Genomic DNA, 14861 nt, shown 5'->3' with positions numbered 1-14861 from the left:
AGAGAGCCTTTGAAGTCTCCTTTTTTCTGGGAACTTCTTAAGAATCTGCCTCTGGAACCAAGCCACTTCTGCCCAGGGTCAGGGAACAGGGAGGATGACCTTTTCTTATCTTCCTGTGAGGGGTTGACTGGCTGGATGAATCAGGAATTCCTGAACCACCAGGCTCACCTTTCTTACAGATTATGGAGAGACCCAGTATGGAGGCACGTCCAGGTTTCAGAGGCATCGGATGTGTGGGGATGCGGGCAGATCAAAAGGGGGCTGAGGCCTGGGAGGAGGGCTTCTCCTGGCAACTGCCTCTGACAGCAGCTTACTGGGTCATCTTGGGCTCCGTGACTACCTCTGCCATTAGTTCTGGGTGAAAGCAACCCCTGGATTAGGAGACAAAGCTACAAACATCACCCTTTGAAACCAGAACTCAACAACAAAGGATGGACGGATGGCTCCTCTGAGCAAGGATTTGCGAACATGTTGTGCTGAATCTGGCTCTCAGTTGCCCTGGAACACTGCTTCTTAGGAGATTAATAGGTATCGTGTAGGAAAAAAGTGTGGGGATGGATTCCCTGTTGGGTTAAAAAAAAAAAAAGATGAAGCAGGCCTCGTACTGCAGGACTTTTTAAATCCATCACTTTTGGATCACTTAGGAAAGCTGCACCAAAGGATGCTACAAAACTCAGTGCTTTCCAAAGACAGTGACTGCGGAGTGAGATCATTAAAAAATAAGGGTGGGTTTTTTTTTCTACTTTTTAATATTTCTGAATTTTCTCATATGAGCATATAGTGTTTTTATAGGTGAGTTATTTTATCGCTTCTCGGCCTTTTGGCTAAGATCAAGTGTATAGGTGAGTTATTTAAAAAACAACTAGAGGGACACCTGGGTGGCTCAGTCGTTAAGCGTCTGCCTTCGGCTCAGGTCATGATCCCAGGGTCCTGGGATCGAGTCCCGCATCGGGCTCCCTGCTCAGCGGGAGGCCTGCTCTCCCTCTCCCACTCCCCCTGCTTGTGTTCCCTCTCTCACTGTCTCTCTCTCTCTCTGTTGAAAAATAAATAAAATCTTTAAAAAAAAAAAAAAAACGGGGCGCCTGGGTGGCTCAGATGGTTAAGCATCTGCCTTCAGCTCAGGTCATGATCCCAGGGTCCTGGAATCGAGTCCCGCATTGGGCTCCCTGCTCCTTGGGAGCCTGCTTCTTCCTCTGCCTCTCTCTCTCTCTCTCTCTCTGTCTCTCATGAATAAATAAATAAAAATCTTTAAAAATAAATAAATAAATAAAAAATAAAAAAAAAACAACTAGAGAAGAAAGGGGAGGTAGGCTGATTCTAGAATCAGAAATAAAGTGTTGTTCTTGTCACACACACAAAAAAAAATCCAGGGTTTCCCAAACCTTTGTTTGACCATAGAGCCCTCTTTTTGGCCAAATATCTTATAGGAACCAGGGTTTCAAGGAATGTGCTTTAAGAGCCACAGAACAAGTTCTTTCTATTTCACCATTAGATAGACTAACATTTCCCAAATCCAAACAGATTTACAATATCTCCTGAAAAACATGAAGGCGAACAAAATATAATTAGTATCGTGTACGGCCAGATCTGGCTTATGGCAATGTGCCAGCATTACATTGTCAAAGCCAAAGGCAGGTTGTTGGCTCGGCCTGGCCCACCTGTGCCAGCACCATCCATCCCAGCACTGCTCGGGGGAAAGAATTCTTGGGCTGGGGACCGATGCTGGGGATCTACACTGAGGAAGGTTGTGCCAGAGACTTCCAGTGCCTATCAAGTATCCTCACTCTCCTTCTTATTTCCCAACCTCCTCTGGGGATTGGTTGGGACTCGGGGCCATGTCGGCCAGTTAAATGTGAGTGGCATTGACATGTGTCCCTTCTGGGATGAGGCAGTTAGCAGCCCATGTGTCTCCTTCATCTCTCTTTTCCCCCGTCCCGGTAACCTTGGGGGCCATGTGTCCCGTGTGGCAGGGCTACGAGCCAGAAGCACGTAGGTCTGTGAGACATCCGCTGGGAGAGCCACGTGGGGGAGCTGCCCAGATCGGCCGTGGACTGTGAGTGAGAAGTGAACCTCTGTTGTGTTAAGTTAAGCCACTCAGACTTCAGGATTTGTCCTTTGAGGCCGTCAGTGTTAATATTCCGGATCCAAGCACAGAAGTCGGATGGTAGAAATATCTCTTAATAGCCAGTGCTTTTTCTCTTGAGTTCCTGTTCATCAAATAATATGATGGCTCTTAAACCTTCTCTATTTCATGTCTCACTTAGGCTTTTTGAAAGAATAGTCTATCCTAGTAATACTAAGAGAGTTAATAGTAACTATGGTATAATAGCAACTATCTTGAGCACATACTACACATCAGGTACTGAATTAAATAATTCGCATGCATTCTTTTGTTAAATTTAATTCTCATGACAACTTTATGCAGGAACTTCTATTATTAACTTTTTACAGATGAAGAATCTGAGGCTCATGGAGCAGAAGTATTTTGCTTAAGTCAAGAAGTTAGTGAGTGGCAGAGGAAGACTCCAGCCTGGGTCCATCTGACACCCAAGGTGTTGGCTTCTCCCGTGAACACTACAGCATAAAATCCCAGCTCCATAGCAGATTATTTTTTTAAATAGGCTCCACACCCAGCATGGAGCCCAACTCGGGGCTTGAACTTACGACCCTGAGATCAAGACCTGAGCTGAGATCAAGAGTCAGATGCATAACCAACTGGGCATGAACCAGGTTTGCATATCCCTGTATGCCAAACACTAACGCGTGCCAGACACATGCTAGATATTCAGTAAGTATTCAGCGACCTGACCACAATTTCTTTACTGGCCCTGAGAGTGTATTCCCTGAGACTAGTTATTCTGCCAGGCAATTCTCCTTTGGGCAATAAATAAACTGGCAAATAGTTTATGAGATGGTGTCCTTAAAGTTTGGAGCTTCTGAATTGCTTTACCAGCACTAAACACTCTTTTAAGTGAACAGATTTAGTCAAGTTTTTGAAGCAAAGAGATTTGAGGACAAGATTCTGTTTCCACTGACATTTATTAAGTGTGAACTTTGTGCCAGGAATTGTACAAGACGTGTTTGTGTCACCTCATTTTGGCCTAACAATAATCCACGGGTGATTTGTCTGCCTATTTTATAGCTAGAGAAATGAGACGTGAACGTCTTGAGAGCTTTGCTTTGCTCTTGACCCCCAGTTGGCTGCAGAGCCTGAACCTGACTCCAAAGCCATTGGCTTGAACTCTAAGACACCCTGGCTCCACAGTGACCCTGTTCAGAAGCACCTGTGAGTCCCAGCCTGAATGGGCGGTGGACTCCCCCGGCTCTCTGCGTCCCTGACAGCATCACTGCGGCCTTGGCACCTGGCAGACGTCTCTCAGCACAAGAGTGTTTTGGAGGCTGGGTGGTGTGTTTTGCAGAGACGTCCATGCTTCAACACAACTCACGCTCAGAGACTTTCACTTCACCAAAGACCAAGGGGCTATGGCTCGTTACTTTAAAGAGACGCTACTTTGGCCTTTTCCCAGAGAACAGGGACTAGCTGTAACTTGAGCCCCAGGCTTTCAGAGCTCGCTCTCTGCTGCCTCTGGACCAGTTTTAAATCCTGCCACAGACAAGTGTTGCCTCCCTCTCCCTGTCCATAATCTGCACACTGTTAAACCGCCCGCTCATTGGAGCGTTGGTCTGAGAAAAGCATGACTCAAAGGTGCATCTGCGGGGGATGGCGGTCAGAGATGAATTCCCAGTCTCACAAAACCCAGTAGGATCCTGCGGTCCATGTAAGGATCTCTTGCCCTCAGATTAAAAGACACTTTGGGGCGCTGTGGAACACGCCAGACCTCGATGCCCCAGGCTCCAGGACATTGACCTCCACATATGGAAGAGATGTGCCCTGAGATGAGGATCCCCTTGGGAGAGAGAAACAGCCTGGTCCTGCATGAGTTTTATTAAGTTTATCGGTGAGACGTGGGGAGCAGGGAGGGAAGGCCTGAACAAAGACAAGAACTCACAGATTGAGGGCACAAATCCCTTCACGGGTGGGACAAATCCCCAGGGCTACTCCCAATTCTCTATACATGCAGGGGCTGCACAAGATATAAGCTATAACCTGGTGTTTCGCCTGAGCCAGGCTTGCTGTAACAGGAGACAGTCCTTGCGTGTCTGTCGGTGGATCCTTAATCTCATGAGCTCATGGAGCGTGTGGCCAAATGACCTAAGCCAGGGCATGGAGGGGGTCACCTCTGAGAGAAACCTTCCCCTGGGGGAGGAGTGCAGGCCAGGGCAAGGTCTGGGCCATCATTGTTGGCAATGCTTCAGGAAGGGGGTGCTGAGTTAGGGGGTCTCTTAGTATGGAGGCAGAAGGATGGGCTAGAATCCTGATTCTAGATTCAGAAAGACTAAGGCAGGAGGGGAAGAGAGGAAATGTCAGTGGCAAAGGAAAGCAAGAAGGAGACCAGGAGAAATGTGAGACAGGAGTTTCCTGGAGAAGGAGTCCGGGGGAAGAGCCAGGTGAGGTGGACGGCTGGGAAATGGACTTTCCCTTTATCTTGTGGTTTTCTTGGCAGGGGAACTCAGAGCAGAGGCCTTCCCCTGGGGGTCCTTGAACTCACTTACACTCCCCAGCCTGGTTTTGGCCTCCCCGCGGGGGCTGCAGTTCCCACTGCCAGTGACACGACCCCCCGACAGCATGCCGTAGCCCCCCGAGACAGAGCTGGGCCGGTAACCGTAGGTGCCAGCACCGCTGAAACCAAAGCCGGCCCCGGCGCCCGTGGTCCCCGCCGTGGTGCTGCTGATGACCGCTGTGGGGGATGCAGGGAGGAGTGATAAGTGTATGTCCCCGGACAGGGGTGACCCCAAGTCCCCTCCAGTCTCCCAGCTGCAACTAGCCTAGATGTCTCCCTCTTAGGCAAACACTTCACATCAACTATGGACTCTAGTGATGTATGCTCAATGCCTGAGCGGCTCAAGCTCTGGAATAAATAGCCCAGACCCCACAGGATCCCCAATCAGGCACCTTCTCATTCTTTGGACCAAGAGCAATAGCAAGAGCTTCCCCCAAAGCATCACATAAGCCAACAGGTCTTGCATTTAACTTTAGAATACATTCTTAATTTTTTTCAAAGAATTTCCTGGCTGCTTGATTTAGAGAAGGTTGGGCTGGCCTGTCTCAGAAGAAGACTGGGCGGGACGCTACAGAGCCCACATTACTACGGGCACTGCGCCGCGGGTCTGGGCGCAGGTCTCCACTCTCGGTGCGGAGGTAGACTCAGGAAGCTCACAGCCTCCGTCATGCAGGAAAGCCGGGGTGGGGGAGGTAGAAGAGGGCGGACTGGGGATTTCATCCCAGCATAGGTGAGATTTCTGGGGAAGGGGCCCCTGTGAAATATCAGAATGTGATGGGAAGCTGGCAGCAGGAACTCTACAGAGGAAGAGGTCTCAGCAAGTAAGGCGATGGTGACCATAGTGATCTACCAGGCAGAGCCCAGGCTGTTCCATGGGGGCCTGGCGGTAGGCACCCGCTTACTTCGTATCCACTGATGGACTACAAATATACCCTCAGAGGTGTGAAATACTCACAGATGCTCACGGAGTTGGTGTATTCTCCAGACATCCTGTGCGGAAAGAAAAGCGTAGGTGAATCTCCAGTGCGTGGAATCCGAGTTCCCCACACCACAGCTTGAAGTCAGCAGCCAGCCTAGCCCCGCCTCCACGAGCCCCTCCAGCCTGCCAGCCGGCCTCTGTGTTCCTGCAGGCTCGGTACCACCGCCCCCCAAGGCTACTCTTCCCACTTCAGAGATGTGCCAACTTGCAAACCTGGGGCTCCCAACAACAACACCCCTCAGGGTCCCTCCTCTGGGTTTCTCTTTATCCCATTTCTTTATTCCTGCGAGGTTAATGCCAGAATAAATACACATGTGGAAATATTAGCATCTGTTGCCATTAAGGAACTGTCTGATTTTAAGACCAGTAACTTCTCCCCTGTGAGTCTCAGTGATACAGGGGTGCTCAGGTAGATCAAGGTTTTTCACATACCAATGCTTCATGTACACCTGTCTGATTGCTGCTATGAACATGCACAACTCACACTGTTATATATTTAGTACTTTTCATTGGCTGTGTGTTTTATAACAAAAAATGCATTTTTCCTAAAAAGAAGTCTTATATCACCAGGGCAAATAGCCAACACTACCTGACCAAAAAAGAAAAAAAAAAGTAGCAATAAAAATAAATATAATGAAAATAAAGTAATTTGAAAATTTTGGGCTAGATATTATTGTCTGCCAGAGGCTCTGAACCTGGGATCTACTGTCTCTTTAGTAATAGGGATATTTGCAAGGGTCCGGGTGGTGTTAAAGACACAGCACCACACTGAGACTTTCTCCCTGTCATAGTCTGGAAAGTCACAGGAGACCTGTAAAGGATATCGCTGCCTCATTAACTGACCAGATGCTGTTTAAAGCTATGTTTGTGCGTGACCTGAAAAGTATCTCCAGGCTGTCCAGCAACCTCTCCCACACTCTGAGAAACTGAGTCAGAAGATTCCAAAAGTTCTTCCAGCTCTAACATTCTAAGACCCTTCCCACCACTCACCTGCACTCCTCCCCCTCCAGCAGCTTGCGGTAGGTGGCGATCTCCACGTCCAGGGCCAGCTTCGTGCTCATGAGCTCCTGGTACTCGCGCAGCATCCGGGCCAGCTCCTCCTTGGCCTGGTGCAGGGCGGCCTCCAGCTCATCCAGCTTGGCCCGGGCGTCCTTCAGGGCACAGTCGCCCCGCTGCTCGGCATCGGCGATGGCCGTCTCCAGGTTGGAGCACTGAGGGTCAGAAGGTAGCATTTTCCCCTGAGCTCTAAGGCTCTCTGAACCTCCCTTCACCCCAGTGAGCTCCCTGTGGTTGGACCCTCCTCTGTCTGGCCCCACTTCCTACAGCAAAGCCACATCCATGGTGAAGGAGTCCTGTCAACATGGGTCAGGGAGGCTTGTTATTCTCAGCTACTTGGCTTTCTGAAAAGACCCTCCCAATTGCTCCAGACTTCAGATGGGAGGTAAGTGTGGGGGATGAGACCAGGGGGTCCATTTGAGAAAGTGGGCCCCCTGGTCCCAGAGGAGTTATGTGAGATAAGCAGTTCACTCCTCCCTTGGGAAATGAGCCAGGACCACCCAAAGCTCCCTTACCTGCTTTTTCACACTCTCAATCTCTGAGCGTAGCCTTTGGATAAGCCGAGTCAGTTCAGAGATCTCGTTCTTGGTGTGTTTGAGGTCATCCCCATGCCTGCCGGCCACCAGCTGGAGCTCCTGGAACTAGGGGGACAGGGAGCAAAGCAGAGACCTTGACTCAGGGCCTGGCTGAGTGCAAATTGGCAGACTGTGCCTTTGTCTTCAGAGTGTGACAGGTGGGTGGGGGTCCCCAACCTCACCAGGCCTACCAACAGCCTCCCACTCAACCATCTGCTCCCTGGATTTATTTGTTTGCCTTAAGCACAGTCATCTCACTGATGGTTAGATTTGGCCATAAGAACCGCTGAAAGCCTTCTACTCTCCTCGCTGCAACTTTATAACACTCAACTCCGACTGTGATGCTCCTTTACCCATAGCCCTTCAAAGTCAAGGTCAAAATCAAACTATGAGCATGGCATCGAGGTGCTTTGAGGTTTGGCATCCACCAGTCTCTCCAGACCCTTTTTCACTGCCCCACCTTCATCTACTTGTTTCTACACCTGTGCCAAACAGTTCCATGTTCCCTAAACATCCCTGTGCTCTCATCCCAAAGTCTCTGAGTCTTTGCACCAACTGCTACCTCCCCCTGGTAAGCCCTTCCCCCCCATTTCCCCTTTTTCCTTAGCAAGTTCCAACTCAGCCAGGGCCGAGTCACTTCCTCCAGGAGGCCTGCCTTGATCTGCCTGTTGGGTGTACTTCTATTTCCATAGCTCCTAGCACTCCAGTCCATAGATCTTACCACACTGTATTACAAGCACACCATTCTGAGTTTTCCCCATCAGACTTAGCATGACTGGATGGCAGGGACCTGTCTTCTCTGTGACTTCCTCTCCTTCGTAGCTCAGCTGGGCTCCAGGCTACTGGAAGTCTTTCCCAGCATGAGGAACACTGTGTGTGTGTGTGTGTGGGTGGGTGGGTGGGTGGGTGGGTGTGGTGTGGTGGCAGGTTCTGCTATTCCCCAACGCTGCTAGCCATGAATTTGAGATCATCTGCTAGTTTCAGGATCACTCCTGCCTTTGATGCCATCCAGTGAATAGTCAAAGAGAATATTTTAGTTCTACCCCAGAATCTGGCTTAAGAGGAACTTGGAAAAGTGTGACATTCAGAACTCTGGTGGTTGTGCACTGCCTTTCTCTGTTCCTGGTGCAAGCTGTCATAGCTGACCCTAACAAGGCCCTAGGTTCAAGATTCCTCTTAAAGGTGCCAGGTCCCCTGGAAGGCAGGGGGGATTCTCACTATGCTCCTGTGTTTTATCTTTGGTGCTAATCTTGGGACGATAAACATGGGGGCGGGATGGTGGTCTTCTGCTCCTCTGCAAGGCTGTGTGAGCAGGATGGCTCTCCCTACACACCGACAGAGAGGGAGGCACTAACTTCCCCAGTTCTGACACCAAGCAGCCTCCTTTTGAGGCAAACAGGCAAGCATCTTTCTCCGTTCCACTCCCAGGCCATCCCAAACCCTCACTATAAACACTTCTTACCAGAGTAATGTCCTGATCTTCTGTCTAAACACTGTGGAATTGGCAGTCAGTCATCTAGATTCAAATCCAGCTCCATCACTTACCAGCTAAGTAATCTTGGCAAGTTACTAACACTCCCTGAGCCCTGGTTTCTTCATCTTTGAAAGGGGAATGATAATAATAAGACCTCATAATTCTGTTGCTAGAACTATACTAATGAAACTCTAGTCAATAAGTGCTTACCTCCAGATGGAGAAGTGCAGGTGTGTACAACCCCAAACAGCAAATGATCCAAAAATCATGTCTGTGCAGACCTGCCTAATTCTTCTGGAAGGAACCTGGGGTTAAGCACTGGCCACTGACAATCCAGAGTGGCTGGGCCACATGGCCAACACTGACACTGGCTTGCAGCAATCACGTGTAGGGATGTGGGGACTAGAGACTTGGGTTTAAACTTTTATCAAGGAGCCCTGGCTTGTGTTGTTATCTGGGCCTTGAAAGCCTCCCTTCCTCTCACCCCTACTGGCCACATCTTTCTGTCCCTATGGTGGCAAGGAGGCAGAGGGAGGGACAAGATAAGTCCTCAAGCGTGTGAATCTCTGCTGAGAAGGAACCCGATAAACAGCATGAAACAATTAGGAAGTTGCCATCTTGATCTGAGAAACCAAATTATCTAAAGAATCGTTTCCCCACCCATGACCCATTAGAGGAGTTAAGATCTAAGGGACTCATAGTCCCCCTTTATCCTTGCAGTTGGACTTGAATGAAAGGTAGGAATTACCTGATCTTAGATCACACTCAAGAGACCCCCTAATTTATTGTAATTAATGAGGGAGTTGAGATGCTAACTACCCATGTTTCTCTCCCTCTCAGACTCAGTTCAAAACCCTCCGCCTCCAGGAAGTCAGCCCTGACCTGCCCCACCTGGTCCCCTAACCTTTGTCTCCTCAGCATCCAGGACTCTGTCTATGCCACATTCATTTGCACTTGGCTGTGAGTGTCCTTCCATGACTGCCCCAGTCTAAGTGGATCAGTCTAAGAGCCTCATCTTCTCCTCCTTTTGGGCTTTCCCCAACACCCGGGACAGTTCTGTGCTCCCAGAAAATGTGTGGGACATGGTGGGACATGGACTCTGGGGAGGTGTGCAGCCCACCTTGGTCTGGTACAGCGCCTCGGCCTCGGCCTTGCTCTTCAGAGCGGTATCTTCATACTGGGCACGGACCTCAGCAATGATGCTGTCCAGGTCTAGGTTCCGGTTGTTGTCCATGGATAGGATGACAGACGTGTCACTGATGTGAGACTGGATCTGAGCAATCTCCTACACGGGAAAAAAAGAAACATGAAATGCCTTTTGTGGGCAGAAGATGCCAAGGTGATGGCCCTTTCCTAGCAGGAGATCCCCTAGGCCCTCCTAAATAGATGCAAGCTTCATTCCCCAAAGCCACCCATTGATGTTTCAATACCACATCTGAAAACTGTTGAATGAGTCTGAAGCAGCTCAGGAAGAAAACAGCCCAGCTGTCTGTCACTTGAGACAGGTCAGGAGTAGAGAAAGTAGTAGTGGTAGTGAGAAAACAGCCTGGCCACCACACAAGAGACACTAAGGACACAGGAGCCCACATATGCTTGGCCAACAGGCTCAGGCTTGAAGCCAGATGGTCAGAGGCAGTAGAAAGGGTGTGAAGACTCCCTACTTCTGTCCCTGGAGATTCCTGCTCAAGACCCAGGGAGACACCCAAGTGGCAGGGAGAAGACAGGCAGAAATGAGAATATCCTTGGCTGAAGACCAGTGGGAACCCCATAAGGACCCATGGCTTCCTGGAGGAAGTGAGACCGGGACATCTGGAGGCCAGTCTGGGGCTGATGGCACACATCATTTGGGCACACCGGGATAAATGGCACACTTTCCTTTGATCAACATGGCCCCCAGCATCCAAATGCTGGAGATCCCCTGGGCTCTTAAAGTTACTAAAGGAATGAATAACCAACTACTCATTCACATGTCTGTCCTTCCAGAAGACACAGCTGGGGATAGGACTGGGGGGTGGAGCCTTACCCCTTCATACAGGCATTTGAAGAACTTGATTTCTCCATCCAGGGCATCCACCTTGGCCTGCAGTTCCACCTTGCTCATGTAAGCTGCATCCACATCCTAAAGGAATCCAGAGACCCCCTGACATCGCCATTCTTCAAGCTCAGACAAGGGCTCTCCCAGGAACTGGCATCCGAGCACCAACCCTCGCGAGCTGCCCCCAGGGAATGGAGTCAGGACCCAGAGAGCAGGAACATGACTTCCACCCAAGACTCACTGTGAGCCTTGGAACTCCTCTGCACCCCATCCAAAATGGAATCTTGTTACTGCCTCTATTTCTCAAAGAGAGGGCTTAGGAGGGAGTACTATCTCCCACACGGGGGTCATTCAGCAGTCAGAGCCCAGGACAGCCACAGCGCTTTGCCAGAGACAGGCAGAGTTGGAAGGTAAACCTGCAGCCCCTCTTAAAGCATGTCCTGTTTCCTAAGCCAAAGCGGACACAACCTGGGCTCCTGCCACTCATACCAAATATAAAAAGTGGACAAGGTGATATATTCTAGGTAAATATCAAGGTGTCCCAAGATGTCTCAAGCAGTACATCCCTCCATCTTCCTTGGGCACTTCAGCTCTGGGTCGTTCTACAAGAAGCACAGACCTCAGTCTCCTCTCTGTTCCCTCCCCTGCCCTCCACACTCCAGCGTCTGGGTGACTGAGGGATATTCACCCCTTCCTCACCTTCTTGAGCACCACAAATTCATTCTCGGCAGTTGTGCGCTTGTTAATTTCCTCCTCATACCTGCAGGGAAAGCATTGCAGTGAGCAAGGGGTGTGTGTGTGTGTGTGTGTGCATGCTCATCATGAAAGCAGAAAAAGAGGTGCCCACACTATGTCCCATATAGCAGGTATTATTCTATATTTTTGCAGATCTGTCCAACTCACTAGGACTACTTAGCCAGTGCTATAGACAGGGTTTGCAAGCAACTCCCTCCCAGGCCAGGGGACCAGATGATTTGGAGTCTGGATTTCCCCTGATACCTGGAGAGTAAGTAGGTTCTTCCTCCTCCCATTAAGTATGCAAATCACAGGAACATGCTGCTTCCCCTTTTAGCCCTGATCCTTGTGTCACTCCAGCTGCCTGACACCCCTGTTCATAACTTCACCCCATCTCGAAGTATGAGTCTTAAGGAAGCCAGAACTATCCCCTGGGACAGGAAGAGGGGGTGTGGCCCAAATGTCCACGACCTGAGGGACATGAGAGAAACTCCAACTCCCTGCCCTGCTGGGCTGAGGCAGGGGGACGGTGGTTCCTTGGAACTTGGGGACCCACTGAGCAAGCTTAGGAGCTGGGAGGCTCTCTCTCTCCAGTGGGGAGCAGGAGGGAGCACGCCAAGGAGGTGGCCACTTGCCAGGACAGCCCTCTCACTGCCTGAGAGGCTGACTCTCCACTGTCCGGACTGCCTGGCCATCCAGAGAGGGCCCTCATCTTGCCCGGCTAGGGGAACTCGGGATGGGCCACTCTTATCCGAGCTCAGTGCCCCTGAGGCCAGAGGCAAGTGTCCCAGAGCCTGCTGGGAAAGCCCAGCTCTGGCAGGCCAGTCACCCTGTAGGTGTGGGGTCCCGCTCACCTCCTCTTGTAGTCCTCCACCACATCCCGCATGCTCCTCAGCTCCGAGTCCAGCCGCACCCTGTCCCCGGACAGCGTCTCCAGCTGCTTCCGCAGGTTGCTGATGTAGCCCTCGAGGATGGGCTCCAGGTTGTTCTTGCAGTTGTTCAGGTCCAGCTGCTGCAGCAGCTCCCACTTGGTCTCCAGCACCTGGTTCTGCTGCTCCAGGAACCGCACCTGGGACCCAAATCAATAGAGAGGCTGTGTGGTTTCCTTTCCTGGACAGTGGCAGTGTGCTCCTATGCTACATTAGCTTAAAGGGTAAGCCTCAGCCCTTAGGAAATGTCCCTCACAGCCCTGCCCCACCCAGGGCCCTTTGTCTGACTGAGGTTCTCTTTCTGGAGGCAGCCCCTAAGATCGGGCAGGACCTCATCATCTTCATTTCCCGCTAGCCAGGCCTGTCTCCTCTGTACCTGTCTAAATCTGCCTGAACCAATATCCACCAGCAGCCCGGACCACCTCTTTAAGGCAAGTCCTTAGACACGTAAGCTGGCCTGTCCTGGCCTTCACACTCTTGGGCGCCCCTGCTTAGGGCCTGGTGGCCTGGCCTGTGCCCTGCCTCCTCTCTGTCTCCTCCATCATGTCAGCTCTCAGCCCAGCCAGAGGCAAGCACTCAGCTGACTGGGGTTCTTGGGCCTTCCTCTGTTGCTTTCATGTCCAACTCTCTGATCTCAGAGCATTTCTCCAGGGGAAGAACCAGCAGTCTCAAGCTGCAGCCTGCAATACCATACCATTCCCTTGCTCAAAGTGCTCTGGTGTTTCCCCATCACCAGCAGGATCGAATCCAAATGCCTCCTGTGCTCTTCGCAATGTGCCCACCCCTTCCTTCCCCTCCTCTACCACTCACCTGACTCTCTCGCAAAGCCAAGTTCTCCCCATTCTCTGGACAAGTCTACCATGCTACATGGGATGACCCTCTCCCTAGGCTTCCTTTCCCCACCTCCATCCAGTGAACTCCTATTCATGTGCTGCCACCCTACTCACTGTCACCCCGGTGAGCTTCCCCTGCTCCCCTGAGTTCAGGAAGTCTCTATTTCCCAAGACCCTGCTACCCTTTTTTTCCTCAGGGTTCTCAAACTCAAGTGGGCATCAGCATTACCTGGGGGCTCCTGGGTCTCACTGTCAGAGCTTACAATTCAGTATGAGGCGGCGCCTGAGAATGTGCATTTTTACAAGTGCCCAGGTGATCCTAATGCTGCTGGTTCAGGGAGCTCTTTTGAGGACCACAGCTCTAGTGCATCACTGATCCCCATCTGCCTCACCTTATACACTGGGTGTATTATAGGCTATGAATTTGTCTTTCAACCAGAACCTGAGCTGATCTGGGTCCTATGAGAGGAGAAACGGGGTCTCAATGGCTTTATAGATATCCCAGGCTGCCATGGAGCTCTCCTTTGTCTGGCTTCCTAGTTTCATAAACTGTTACTCTCCTACTTCTCAACTTTGAGGCCACTTCCCCGACCTCCTGGAAACCTTCCCAAACCAAACTCCCTGGCTCCTCCTGCCCCTCTGACCCCCCACACCCCCAACCCCTCAGCACTGATTTCAGGTTTGTCCAGTTCTTCCCTGCTCTGTCCTCACTGTGTCTGCATCCTGGGGAGTGAGTGTCCTGCCTTCCTCTGGTTCAGACAGGGAGTCCCCCGAGGACAGTGAAGGTAGAGGAAGGAAGGGGCTCTATGCTTGGCTTGCTCCAAAAAGTCCCACCTTGTCAATGAAGGAGGCGAACTTGTTGTTCAGCGCCTTGATCTGCTCCCGCTCCTGGGCTCTCACTTTCTGGATCTCCGGGTCCAGCTCCACGTTGAGGGGGGCCAGGAGGCTCTCATTGACAGTGACCTGATGGATGCCTCCAGGTGGACACACAGACGGACACACGGGCCCCAGGGCCACACTGCCAAACATGCTGCCAGCAAAGCCACTGGCCCGGCCTCGACCAAACCCATAGCCCCCTGCCCGCCCGCTGCCACTGGCCATGTTGGGGGAGATGCTCCGGGTGCCCCCCAGGCTGTAGAGGCTCCGGCTTCCGAAGCCCCCGCTGAATCCTTTGCCCCCTGCCCGGTAGGAGGATGAGCTGCCCCCTGAGAACACTGCTGAGCAGCCGCTGAAGCCCCCCTTGGTGGCAGCTCCCGACTTGCAGGTGAATTGGCGGCTCATGCTGGAAAGGCCAGAGAGATGGAATAAGATGCTAACCCTTGGCTGAGATGCAATTCACCAGCCTACAATCTCAGGCTCCCCCTTTATAGGGCTCAGGATGGAGTCACTGCTCTAATTTGTGGGTTTAGTTTGCCTAGGAGCAAGAAATCATTTTCTCCCAGCAAAATCAGAGACACCAGGAAAATAACTTGAAAACTCCCAAAGTGCTGGGCTTGCAAGGCTGGCTCATGTAATTTGAGTCTTATCTAATTAACATGGGATAATTAGCCTGACCAAATTATCCCTAGAAAGATCTTGGCGGAGAGGTTTGTCACAGCCTCAATTGCCCTTCCTCAGGGAGGC

The 14861-nt window shown here is 51.1% G+C and overlaps 1 protein-coding gene across 1 annotated transcript; it reads right to left on the bottom strand.

Annotated features, from left to right (window-relative positions):
* Nucleotides 1–4155: 4155 nt before the first annotated feature.
* LOC118008475 (keratin, type II cytoskeletal 73) lies at nt 4156–14519 on the bottom strand. Its single transcript, XM_035002016.1, has 9 exons — nt 14073–14519; nt 12331–12545; nt 11441–11501; nt 10730–10825; nt 9827–9991; nt 7173–7298; nt 6592–6812; nt 5578–5612; nt 4156–4799 (listed from the first exon to the last, which is right to left on the bottom strand). The coding sequence occupies exons 1-9, from the start codon at nt 14517–14519 to the stop codon at nt 4543–4545; spliced, it is 1623 nt and encodes a 540-aa protein (XP_034857907.1). The 3' UTR covers nt 4156–4542.
* Nucleotides 14520–14861: the final 342 nt, after the last annotated feature.

Source organism: Mirounga leonina, unplaced genomic scaffold, assembly GCF_011800145.1.
Source record: "Mirounga leonina isolate KUSES-001 unplaced genomic scaffold, KU_Mleo_1.0 Mir_126, whole genome shotgun sequence".
NCBI lineage: Eukaryota > Metazoa > Chordata > Mammalia > Carnivora > Phocidae > Mirounga > Mirounga leonina.
Note: the sequence above shows the minus strand (reverse complement) of the source record. Positions and strands in the feature narration are given on the sequence as shown.